This window comes from Micromesistius poutassou (assembly GCF_964030765.1).
Source record: "Micromesistius poutassou genome assembly, chromosome: 23".
NCBI classification, from domain to species: Eukaryota; Metazoa; Chordata; class Actinopteri; order Gadiformes; family Gadidae; genus Micromesistius; species Micromesistius poutassou.
In genome coordinates this window covers 5,319,264-5,332,712 of record NC_140293.1, presented here as the reverse complement: position 1 = coordinate 5,332,712, position 13,449 = coordinate 5,319,264, and the positions used below count along the sequence as shown (strand labels likewise).

Here is a 13,449-nt window from a genome sequence, read left to right as displayed (position 1 = left end):
TGTGGTTTCAATGACGTACATCTCCAACACACAAGGTGTGTCGCTTATCTCGAAGTAGATTTGTAAAGTGTGTAACGAGTCCATTATAAACGCGTGACTAGTATTTAAATCATGTCACTTTAGTGTTGGACGTCGGCGGGGAACACAGACAGGAGCGGTAACGCAACGCGACGCGTGTGAGATCAATTTTTATTTACACATGTTTCATTCAAAACGTGTTTTTCCATTATGGATCTCACGTGATGTCGTAAAAAAACAAACCACACACCTTGGTTGACAATAGATTTTACTGCCTGCAGTAAATGGCCACAAGGCAGTAAACAACATGCACCGAATGTAAAGAACACCACCAATACCCCGTGATCAACATGCCTAAGGTTCCACCCGTAAATGGGCAGATGCTCAGAAAACCCACCAATGAACGTCGACTCCAGGGACATCCATCACCTCAACAAACATTACAATGGTGTCTGTTTCATATAACAATACAGTACAGACGATAGTCTATAGAAAACTCACAAACTTACATATGACCTGAATGTTCTCCTTGTTTGTCAATGGTTGACTTGGAAGACTAAGCAGCCATATGTATCCATGAGTGCAAAGTGTGCCTAGTGACTGCCTTGAACATATTTACCTTGCCTGTTTTTTTTGTATGTAATTACAAAATTGTCACCAGTTCTGTCGTATGTACATTACATGGGAGGTTTTGAAATACTATATAACAGTTAAGGTAATCTTCTGGGACAAAATATAGAACATAATGCATAGTAGAGTCCTTTTTTTCTTTTGTAGAAATCCTTGCTCTTTTTTTAAAACCTTTTACAGGTTGCATGTTCACCATTCGTCCGTTATTCCATTATTGTCACCGTCCATGAAGTCCTGAGGTGCGTCGCGTTGCGGCCATCGCCAGACTAGGCGTAGTTCATCCACTGAACCTCAGATGCACCTCATCAACCTCGTCCGCTACAACGCCCTCGGAGGAAACTGGGAAATGTAGTTTCGATCGGGCGGCGCCTGTCCAAGGATCCACGAAACCACAGCAGCGCTGTGAAGGGCCTCCTGATTGGCCTCCATGCAACTTGAAGACGACGACGGGGGACGGGTTCAGGGAGAAAAAAAAATTGAGTAATTCAGCGTTTGAACGGGTCTTTGTGTGAGGTCCGTGTTAGGGCCGCTCCCGATCCCGGTCATCCCGGGTCATGCGCAGCAGGTAGCGGCTGGCCGTCTCCAGGTTCCACTGGTACTTGGACAGGATCCTCACGCAGTCTTCCTTGGAGCAGAGGCTCATGGAGTACAGCCGCTCCAACTGGAGAAGAAGACACAGAACCATATCAGCAGCCAGACGATGACCGGATATCAAACCCTGCAAATGAACGGTCTCATCGGAAAAAAGAAAAGATTGGTTAAGCGAAAGTTTAAGAGTGATTCAATTCGCACCCGATTCTCTTATGCGTGTTAGTCTGGGACAGTCTGGGACTGCCTATTTCTGCTTTCCGAGGGGCGTTGTTAACTGGGAATCAGAGCAACAGAACAGCACTCCCAAAATCATTGTATCAAACCGTTGACCGTATCCGATCAACGGTTGTGATTCTGTCAGAAGGGGGAGGCCAGTCGCAAAATACCAGGGCAAGTACAACATGAGCTTGCATGAGCTTCATGTGGTTACCAGGATCACAACCAAGTTGAAAACGTGATTCCCTTCGCCTTCTATCCTCCACACCATTAGACACAACATTTATTTTGAGCAGCATCATGAAGCGACCCCGCCTCTTTTTTTCAACCCCCGGCCGTCCGCCAATCACCTTCAGCTGTTGCTCCGCGCGGCTGGCGTTCCCGTCGCTGCGGCGAAGGGCGCTGTGCACCTCCTCGATGGTCACGCCGTGCACCGCCTCCATCACCTGTCCGCCACAACGCCACAGTCCTCAGGTTAACCATCCCGGGGAGTCCCTCCACCCCACCCCACTCCACCCCACCCCACCCATAGACACCCCCCCCAATCCAAAGCCTTTATCTGAACCCTGCCTCCATCACCTGTCCCCCACAATGCAACAGTCCTCAGGTTAAGCCACCAACCACCACACCCATAGACGGGAACACCCCCCAACCCACAGCCTTCATCGTAGTGATCGACCGCTATATCGGCCGGCCGATATTTGCGTTTATTATGCGTGTATCGTCATCGGCCGATTTTTTTCGCCATTTTTTTTTAAATTATTTTCCCGGCATGATTTACAGACAGTTCATTAAATGTTCCTTTTTTGAATTGAGACTTGTAACATTTGTTATCATCATTGTGTCATTTCTATGACGTAAATCGAGGGAGCAAACGCAGTATCGGCTCCGAATATCGGCTCAAGAAAATCGTCATCGGCGTATCGGTCATCGGCTAAGGCTAAAAAATCGGTATCGGCCCTAAAAAAAAAATAATAATCCATATCGGTCGATCCCTGCTTCATCTGAACTCCGCCTCCTACCTGCGCCACCACCGCGTCCCGGGCCTGCTGCACCGACGAGTAGACCCGCTCCCTCCTCTCCTCCGGCTCCCGGCTCTTCCCCTCCCCCGGCTCGTCCAGGACGGGGGTGGAGCGGGCCAGCTGCCCCACGCGGACCAGGTTGCTGCCCCCCCCCTGCTGGGGCGGCGCCGGGTGCATCTGGGGGGGCCCCGGCAGCGGCGGCGGCGGCGGCAGCTGCAGCACCCCGTGCACCGTGGTGGGCCTGCGGTCCCGGCCCCCGGCGGCGCTGTGAGGCTTGGGCCGCAGGAAGGCCGGCGGCGGCGGCCGGGGCGGGGCGATGCTGGCCTCGCTGCGACGGCGGACGTCCTGCTCCAGCAGCACGCTGTGCGCCATCATGCCGCCGCTGCCGCCGCCCGCCGGACGTCGGACGCCCCCCTGGGGGTCCTGCCGGGCCGGCTCCGGGCCCCCGTTCCGCGTCTTGCCCTGGGGCCCGCCCAGCACCGACTCCAGGCTCTGGGAGAAACCTGAGGAGCGTTGCGGAGCGTTGCGGAGCGTCGCGTCAGGACTGACTTGTGAGATGTTGTGACGGCGCGAAATGAATCGTTAAAAGGTGACATATTGTACCACCAGGTGTGAGCGTGATCAGCCGTTACAAGCTGTCTTGAAAATCGGCCTCTTCTGACATCACAGGTGGGCGTGTCCACCTAGATGTGTTGCTGGACGGATCAGCCTACCGGCCTACCCCGGTGGGACTGTAGCAAACGTTGCTCGTCTATCCGTCACACATCTAGGTGGACGCGCCCACTTGTGACATTTTGAAAGCGGCTTGTAACGGCTAATCACACTCACACCCGGTGGTACAATATGCCACCTTTAAACACCCCTGCAGGGTGAACCTGATCATAATGATCGTATCCTCGTTGCACGTCGTCGGTTTCCCCCCGGACCACGAGTAACCCGAGGGTGACTGGTACGGCGGGGCCCGGGATGGCTCCCCCTCTCGGTCTCCTTACCTGCCATCCTCTGGAGGTTTGAGCCCTCCTTCTCTCGGCCGGCGAGGCTGGTCCTCCAGCGGCCCGTGCTGGGCAGGGAGAGGGAGGGAGAGGGAGAGGGAGAGGGAGAGGGAGAGGGGCAGGGAGAGAGGGAGAGGGAGAGGGAGGGGGAGGGAGAGAGGGAGGGAGGGAGAGGGGGAGGGACATGTGCAGATGAGCAGACTGTCCCAACATGGGAGGGTTCATTGGCACACAGAAGCGCGCTCTAACAAAGGGACCACTGTGACCAGCTTGATGCTTTTAGATGTGCTTGCCGATCTGACACAGTTGAGCCAATGAGAAAAGCATTAATTAATCCCACCCACTTTTAAATAAAGGGTAAATCAAGATACACCACCCCTTTAGACTTTGCGCTCCAGAAGACTTTAAAAGGTCCCACATTATACCACCAGGTGTGAGTGTGATTAGCCGCTAGATTTGAAAATCTGCCTCATCTGACATCACAAGTGGGCGTGTCCACAGATCTTTCAAAGCGGCTCGTAGCGGCTAATCACACTCACAGCTGGTGGTATAATGTGGGACCTTTAAAACCAGGACCCCCACTTACTCCTCCAGCCTCTCGGGGGTCCCCCAGCTACGGTCGGGGTGCAGGTCCCCGTGGCCCTTGTGCTGCAGGCTCCCCTTCAGCGGGGCCGAGATGAGGGCCGAGGGCAGAGCGGGGGCCGGAGCCTGGAGGGCCCCTGGGGCCCCTGAGCCGTGGCCCACGGGGCCGGAGGCCGGCAGGGTCGGGACGCAGAGGCTGGCGGGGAACCAGCCCACGGCCAGGGTCCGGTGGTTCTGGCCCTTCCACTCACACATCTCCAGCCTGCACCGGGGCCAAAGGTCAAAGGTCAGTATATAGGGTCAAAGGGAGAGTTCAGGTCCTCTGTCCTTAACGTGTCCCCTAATTCCAGTTTAATTTCCAGTTTTTTTGCTCTCTCTCTCTCTCTCTCTCTCTCTCTCTCTCTCTCTCTCTCTCTCTCTCTCTCTCTCTCTCTCTCTCTCTCTCTCTCTCTCTCTCTCTCTCTCTCTCTCTCTCTCTCTCTCTCTCTCTCTCTCTCTCTCTCTCTCTCTCTCTCTCTCTCACCCGTGGTCGATGACGGTCACCATGTCGTTGGGCTGGAGGGGCAGCTTCCTGGGTTCGTTGAAGTCCCTGGTGGCCTGCACCTCCATTGGTCGAGCCTGCGGACGGGACGGGGTGGAGGAAGGGGAACGGACGGAACGAACAGAAACACAAAGAGACGTTATCTACTGAGGTCGCTGGCTCAACTTTGACCGCAGAAGGAAAAGTTTAACGGTGCCTTTGAGCAAGGCACCGACCTAACTGCTACGGACAAGTGTGTTTGTGTGTGTGTGTGTGTGTGTGTGTGTGACCCTTAGAGGTGTGTGTGTGTGTGTGTGTGTGTGTGTGTGTGTGTGTGACCCTTAGAGGTGTGTGTGTGTGTGTGTGTGTGTGACCCTAAGAGGTGTGTCTGTGTATGTGTGTTGTATGTGTTTCCCTAAGGTGTGTGCGTGTGTGTGTGTCCCTAAGGTGTGCGTGCGTGCGTGCGTGCGTGCGTGCGTGTGTGCCTGCCCGCCCGCTGACCTCGGCCACCAGGGCGGTGAGCTGGGAGAAGCTGGGCCGGTCTGCGGGGCTGCAGGCCCAGCACCGCCTCATGACGGCGTACAGCTCCTGGGGGCAGTCCTGGGGCCGCTCCAGACGCTCCCCCTCCCGCTCCACGCGCCACAGGATCTGGACGACAAACACACAATCAACACAACCGTCAACACAACCGTCAACACAACAGGACTCAGGTCATCCATCATAGTTGAATTATGGTATTGATTACAAAATAGTATATTTGTTATTATTACAGTATATTACATCGACATTATTCAATATTATAATATATGTTTCAGATTATTATAACCTTATTTTCCATGGGGCCATTCAAGCAGAATATTAGCTAGAAGTGCTTCAGGGAACGTTTTTATAAATGTTTCAAAGGTAAAACAAATAAAAAAAGGATATAGGACTTTTACCAAAGTACAGAGACAGGTACAAGTACAGGTACAGAGAGTACAGAGTACAGAGTACATAAAAAGAGAAGTTTGATTCTTCAGTAGTGCACTAAATCATCGCACACACTCATAGCACGGCGAGGCAACAGGGAAGCTGCGTGACGGTTTCTATGGAGACACAAGTATACACACACACACACACACACACACACACACACACACACACACACACCCACCTGCCTCCCCGACAGGCCCAGCCAGGGCTCCTCGCAGTAGATGAACATCTCCCACAGGGTGACGCCGAACATCCACACGTCAGACGAGTGGGAGAAGGAGCCCACCCTGAGACTCTCTGGAGCACACCTGGGGGGAGGAGGAGGAGGAGGAGGGATGGAGGTGAGAGGGAGGAGGAGGAGGAGGAGGAGGAGATTGAGGAGGAGATGGAGGTGGAGGAGGAGGAGATTGAGGAGGAGATGGAGGTGGAGGAGGAGGGATGGAGAAGGAGGAGGAAGGAGGACGGAGGGGGTGGAGGAGGAGGAGGAGGAGAGATGAAAAACAATGAATATATAGAGGAAAATTGGCAGGGCTAGTTTACCTAGCAACTGCACTTAACTTATTGCGGAGACGGAGTTCAAAAGTTTGACACACATTTCGGATGACAGTCATTACGGTCACTTAAAGTCTTTAACACCTCCCGTCTCCCGTCTCCCCCCCTCACCAGGCGAAGGGGATCCTGCGGTGGGCCGTCATCACGTAGTGGTCAGACTCCTGGGTCAGGCCCCGCATCAGGCCGAAGTCCCCGATCTTGGCGGTCTCGCGGGCGGCCAGCAGGACGTTGCGGGCGGCCAGGTCCCGGTGGATGAAGCGCCGGCCCTCCAGGTACTCCATGCCGGCCGCGATCTGCGTGGCCAGCAGCCAGAGTCGCGCCAGGGGGTAGTCGTACTGCCGCGCGCGCAGCGTGTCGTACAGGGAGCCCAGCGGGGCCAGCTCCGTTACCTAGGCGACGGGAGGAGGGAGGGAGGGAGGGATGGATGGATGGATGGATGGATGGAGAGAGAGGGGGAGGGTTATGTTATTATGTTATGCAACACAATTTTATGGTCATGAGGTGTGTGTGTGTGTGTGTGTGTGTGTGTGTGTGTGTGTGTGTGTGTGTGTGTGTGTGAGAGAGTGTGAGAGAGTAAGAGAGTGAGAGCCAGAGAGTGTGTGTGCGTGCGTGTGTGTGTGTGTACCATCTTGAGGGGCTGCGTGAGGACCACGCCGTACAGCCGGATGATGTTAGGGTGGTCCAGGGACTGCATGGTGGTCACCTCCTGCAGGAAGTCTGTCAGCGTGTCCGTCTGTCTGGCCAAGCTGTTCCTCAGAGACTTCACCGCCACAGGTAGCTGGACGGAGGAGGAGGAGGAGGAGGAAAATAGGTTGGTAATGAGGTTGGTAATGACGTTAAGCAATTTATTTTTGTTAATTCGACCATTTCATCAGTGTTGTGACGTACGTTGTGCGTTTTGTGTGTGTGTGGTTTTTTGTGTGTGTTTTCGTGTGTGAGTTTGTGTGAGTTTGTGTGTGTGTACACTTGTGCGTGTGTGCTCGCGTGCGTGCCTGTGCGTTTTTTTTGTGTGTGTTTTCGTGTGTGTGAGTTTGTGTGAGTTTGTGTGTGTGTACACTTGTGCGTGTGTGCTCGCGTGCGTGCCTGTGCGTTTGCGTGTGCGTGTGTGTGTCTATCACTCACCACCCTCCCGTTGGGGGTGTGCCAGTCCGCCCTCCTCACCACCCCGAAGGAGCCGGACCCCAGCTTCTCCCCCAGGGCCAGCTCGCTGTCCTGGATCAGGGAGGGCAGGGCCCGGCCCCCCGTCTCTGTGGCCGAGGGGCCCGGCCCGCTCCACTGGTCGGTGCCGTCCGGGGCCCGACCGCTAAACACCTGAGGGGCCAGGAGCCAGGGGCCAGAGGTCAGAGGTCAGGTGAGACGACAGAACGCTACATATTCGCTCTGAAATCGGTTAGCGCCGCTAAGATCGATAATATAATATTGATTGAATATTCTAGATAAAAACTGTGTCCATGTCTAAGATTAAAAGATTTAGCACGGTTAATTCAAATAATTGTTACGGTTTGATTTTGAAATCATGGTGAACATTGATGATTGTGATGTAAACTGTTTATTAGATTGTCCTCTATTAGATTATCGTTCTGATACACTATTCATCCTATCGGCCCATGGCCGTTGCGTACTGAATGTGATACCTTGGCCATCCACGACCGTGGGCGCATGGTGGTCTTGTAGCGCTTCAGGGCATCCCATAATCGTCTCTGAGCTGAAACGACAACAACATCACGGTTGGGGAGCAGCGACCGCAGCGCTGTACGTTCTCGGTAAACACCTCCTAAAGACAACGCGGTTCTTGTGCCATTCAAATGTTATGGAAATGCTTCAGAGTAGGATAGAAAAACGCAGGAACGCGTCGTCCGGTGGGTGCAATCCTCCTTTGACTCCGTCCATGTGATAACAGACGCCGCTATGTCCCTCAGTGGTAAAAGGCACCACCGCTTCATCTGAATGGTGAATGTAATCCAGTAGTAGAGTAGACTACAGGGCGTGGCGTCTTCGCCGCTGACCTGATTTCTAAAGAACCCCAACTCTCCAGTTTTCCGCCTCATTCAGTTCAAGATCTTGAAAATCCATCTTGGAGTTTTAGCAGGGACAGAATAAGACAAGCTATAGATTTTTAAATAATGATTATGGTTATGAATTAAAAATATTAGACGGATTCACTGTTAGTCCATTGGTTAAAAAACACCTGCTAAATGAAACACATGAAGCTAAAATCATTCAATGAATGAATGGACGAATGAATGGACGAGTGGATGAGTGAGTGAATGGATGAATGGATTAATGAATGGAAGAACGAGTGACTGAATGAATGAGTGAGTAAATGACTGAATGAATGAATGTATGAGTGAGTAAATGAATGAATAAACGAACGGACGAGTGAGCAGATGGACGAGTGAGTAAATGGATGAATGAATGACTGGAAGAATGACTGAATGAACGAGCGACTTAACGGCAGAACGAGTGACTGAATGGATGAATGAATGAATGAACGGATGGATGAGTGAGTAAATGAATGAATGAACGGGGCCCCTCACCTGGCTTGCTGATGCCCACCGTCTCCAGGTCCGACTCCTTGACGTAGGCGAAGTGCTCGATGCGCGTGATGTTGAGGCCGTCGCGCACACGCAGGTAGAACTTGTCCAACTGGACCTCTGCCAGCAACTGGTACAGCCATTGAGTGTCCTGGTCCATGAGCATGACCCCGCCCCCCTCCCCGGCGACGACCTCTCACCTGGGGGGGGGGGGTCAAAGGGTCAAAGGTCACACACGTTCATCCAGGTCGAAATCAATTCAAAGTCAGTTTTAAATAATGTATATAATTTTTTTTAGCCACTTTGACTTGATTGAGGTCTCTTTTGTGCTTGTTTGACCATGAGACTCGATCCCAAACAGTTGAATCCAGAACCACAGCATGTGATAACACAATGTCAGTGACCCACAAAGGGTTGGCGATCACATTATGATACTAAATAAATGCTATTGCATGTTTTTATTAGTTTATTAGTACCCTCAGTGCCCCATGTGCAAACATGATTCATGCGTTCATTGTCCAAGAGCTGGAAGTTTAGTAGTAAAAAAAAAAAAAAAGTTTATTATTTTATAATGAGGAAACTCAACAAAAGGTTTTTATCAAGCAGGGCAAATCCTGAATCCTTAGAAATGCTTTGTGTCTTCGTAGGACACGCACAGTTGCCCTTTTGATTGATGGCTTTTATTCATGAGGTGTAGGATAGAAAGTTCTTAAAAAAATAAACATGTTTAACACCACACACACACACACACACACACACACACACACACACACACACACACACACACACACACACACACACACACACACACACACACACACACACACACACACACACACACACACACACACACCTTGGTTACCGTAGCGACCAAACATAAGCCCTTCATGTGGTTTAAGGAAAAGGAATTTGGGTGATTACTGTGGTGCCAAAAAAACTACAATGGTCTAGCTGTGGCGGATGAACAGTATTTGAAAGTAGAGAATGGTTTATTCTTTCTGTTTAATCATACACTACCTCCGACCAGGAAGAATAACAAAGAACAACGCAACGCCATTTAATTCTCTGACTTTTTCTTTTTTAACATTTCCAATGAACCAATGAAAATCCTAACAGGAATGTGGACGCACACATGGGAATGACAGTTAGATTAACAATTTAGGGAGGGAAGAAAAAGTAATAAGTAAAAGAATAACACTTGAATAAGGAGGAGCAACACACACACACACACACACACACACACACACACACACACACACACACACACACATACACACACACGTGAGTCATCCACCTTGCAACACCTCACAATCATCATAGGGATCTTTGCTATGTCAGCCGGCCAATTAGACTTGTTATCTTGAAGAAGTCAAACCAAATATGGTTCTCCAAAACTGTGTGTGTGTGTGTGTGTGTGTGTGTGTGTGTGTGTGTGTGTGTGTGTGTGTGTGTGTGTGTGTGTGTGTGTGTGTGTGTGTGTGTGTGGTAATTGGTGAGACAACTATTCGCCTCGCGACTTGGTCTCGTGACCTAGGCATTCAGTTACGTTGTCTTAAATAGGTGCAATTAAGTACATTATTTATAGTCCTAAAAATCATTTAAAGAAAACCTCACATGTCATTGAGGAACCATTTTTTAATTATTACTGTGTGACAAATTACACATTCCACAGTGTGTGTGTGTGTGTGTGTCTGTCTGGTGAACTCTTGACATCTCTCCCTGTCTGGTTCTCGTATTTCTACTGATGACACCGATGACGTAGATGTTTATGCTGGAATAGGAGGCGTAGAGAGAAAGAAACTTGTTTACCTTAACACAGTTAACACTCCAATCAAAGGGAGTATTAGGCCTCTTACTACCACACCATGAATCACAGAATCCCCAACATAATAACATAGCATCATTATGCAGGCCTAGCATAGTAACGTGGCATTAATCTATCACACACCCACACATTACCACAATGACAGTGTGTGTTGACCGAGCACAGTGCAGGAATTTGACTTTATGGTCCCCATACCGTAAACAACCCCTCTTTATCACCCCTGGGTGCACCTGCCACAACTTCCTATCCGTAGAGTGGAGTGAATTAATTGATGACACAAAGTGACAATAAAAAGATAAATAAACCAGAATTTGTATACTGCTTCATAATAAAACACACTGCTTGGTTTATTTATTTGAGATAGTCGCAAATGATTTGTGAGGAATGTCATCAACAGAAGTTCCTCTATGTGTTCCACGACAGAAGCCTTACAGAATTCCTTGCAGAACTACCTTGGAAACCCTTTAAACCTGTTTAAATATCAACAACATTGTGCATGTACATGCATGCAGAGGGCCAGCCCGGGCCTGACCTGACTAATGATCTAATTTATTTCCAGTCAAGAGAGATTCCCGAGGCAACACCCAAACCAACTGTTTAACGTCACATACATGGGCTGAGGACCATGGGAACAGAGGGTATTTGAGTGGTTGTTCCATGTGTTCTATGTACAGACTGATGAATCGTTAACTAGCCCTGCGATTGGCTGAAGCCTGCAAGAGGGGTCTGTGTGAGCCAAGCACATACACATACTGTTAAGAGACACACAATACAGCATGGCTTTTAAATTACCCCTGGCTCTATTGGCACACTTTATAGGAACTAAATTCTTCCTTTTGTTGGAGCTCAGATCAAAGTGTCTCCTCCCTCCCTTGATGGGCCAGGGTTAACCTGTGTGTGAGGGACTATTCTGATTTCCTGCAACCCTATTGGTCCAATACATGCATGTTGACGTCTCTTCATCTCCAAGAACCAGCAAATTAGTTTCATTAATCGATACCAGAATGACTGAATTTTATGGATAGCAATGCATTTACACAGTAAGGGCTATGAAATTCCACAAAAAAATAAAGTAGGTCTATTAGCCTTCAGCTTATCTCTTGCGCAAGGCTTTACAAACATGCCACCGCAGTGGGTAAATGCAAGCCATTATTTCCTGGCTTCATGAAGGAGAATTTGACAGAAAAACACGTGAAGCTACAACACTGAGCCCCTTTCATCGGATGGGGTAACAGAAGACCTTGAATGTACCTGTAATCATTATTATTATTTTTTTTACAATGGACGGGAACGTGGAGTTGTTTCAACCCTAGTGAATACACACCCAGGGCCTGCTGATAAGCACTGATATCCTACCGTCCTACCGTACCCAACGATCGACTCACCTCTTGAAAAACGAACCTTCCCTCAAGAATCCACGATGGTTTTAATCCAGTCGTTCACATGACACACATTCAATCGACATTAGTTCCCCACCAAAATAAGTCCAGAGAACGACCTCAATCGGTTGATGATGATCCTAGAACCCAATCGATGCCCAATATATAAAACAAACAAACAAACAAACCGGTACGCCTATATTAAACTTCTTTCTAAGTATCCTTGAGTTAAAGGTGTTTTTCTTTTCGCCATAGTTTCGCTGCTCGTCTTATTGTACTGTACCTGTGTGTGTGTGTCGAAGTGGCCCCGCCCCTTCCAGGTTTCTCCTCCCGGGGGGTTGGCCCCTCCCCCCCCCGGCTCTCCACCTGTGGGTCCCAGGACGACGCCTGCATCGATACCATCTCTACTGAGCTACTGCACCTACAGACTCCCCCCCCTGCCCTTGAGTAACGAACTCAATGATTCACTAATACGTGTGTGTGTGTGTGTGTGTGTGTGTGTGTGTGTGTGTGTGTGTGTGTGTGTGTGTGTGTGTGTGTGTGTGTGTGTGTGTGTGTTAGGGAGACATACATGGGGTCATACATAAAATAATTCATGTGTGTTTGTGAGTGTGTGTGTGTGTGTGTGTGTGTGTGTGTGTGTGTGTGTGTGTGTGTGTGTGTTTGTTCAGACGAAACTTGCCAGAAGCAAACAGCGTCGAACCAACACACACACACACACACACACACACACACACACACACACACACACACACACACACACACACACACACACACACACACAGTGGTGTGTGTGTGTGTGGCTACAGTAACATTCATTTAATGAATGTCACTGTAGCCACCCTGCATACCTGTTCTCGCCAAACGAGATAGACGAGATTTTTGTTAATGACAACCTAGATGCATGCGTCGTCACACACGGCTGGAGACCGCCTCATCCTCTTAACGCAGACCCGTCCATGCAGGACAATGGAGCAAGGGGCGATCCATTTACCGTTTAACAACAAGAAGTGTCCCTCTCACATCCATTTCCCCCTCTAAAGTGGACTTGAACCCTTCCAAACCACAAACCACAAGTCATTCGCCCCAATCGCCGGTTCAATTGGTTTTGACAGTTGACTATTAAAGATATGATGACTAAATGTGATGTATAGCCTACTTTCTATTGGAGTAGTCATAAATCTAATATTTTCGGGAGATATGGAGACGGTGGGTTGAGCCCCGGGGAGAACAGTGTGGTTTGTTTCTCTATACTTATTGTCTCGGGTTAGGACTGTTTAAGCTGGCAAAGTGGGCTGGGGAGTGTACTTATGAGTGTCATGTTTTGTGTTTGTGAGAAACCCCTGCGGGGTTTTGTGTGACAAAAGTTGTGTGATTCATTGTGGAGGAAAAGGAGCAGCAGAATCTGCACATGAAACCCTAGACCTGCACGTCAGTCCCAGATAAAGGATGCAGTCGTTTCTTACAGTTTATGAGGTTTTTAAAATACAATGTCAAATGCATCAAGCTACAAAACAGATGATCAATAACATTAATAAACGGTATATTTAGACGTTGTACTGTGTGTGTGTGTGTGTGTGTGTGTGTGTGTGTGTGTGTGTGTGTGTGTGTGTGTG

At 49.6% G+C, this 13,449-nt stretch overlaps 1 protein-coding gene across 1 annotated transcript; it reads right to left on the bottom strand.

The window, feature by feature from the left end:
• Positions 1-219: 219 nt before the first annotated feature.
• tnk1 (tyrosine kinase, non-receptor, 1) lies at positions 220-12,117 on the bottom strand. The gene is made up of 14 exons (XM_084487237.1): positions 11,840-12,117; positions 8,633-8,829; positions 7,730-7,800; positions 7,218-7,406; positions 6,721-6,873; positions 6,207-6,484; positions 5,725-5,851; positions 5,073-5,219; positions 4,575-4,669; positions 4,056-4,313; positions 3,470-3,537; positions 2,478-2,980; positions 1,806-1,901; positions 220-1,309 (listed from the first exon to the last, which is right to left on the bottom strand). Exons 2-14 carry the CDS (start codon positions 8,793-8,795, stop codon positions 1,169-1,171), a joined length of 2,289 nt encoding a protein of 762 aa, XP_084343363.1. The 5' UTR covers positions 8,796-8,829; positions 11,840-12,117; the 3' UTR covers positions 220-1,168.
• Positions 12,118-13,449: the final 1,332 nt, after the last annotated feature.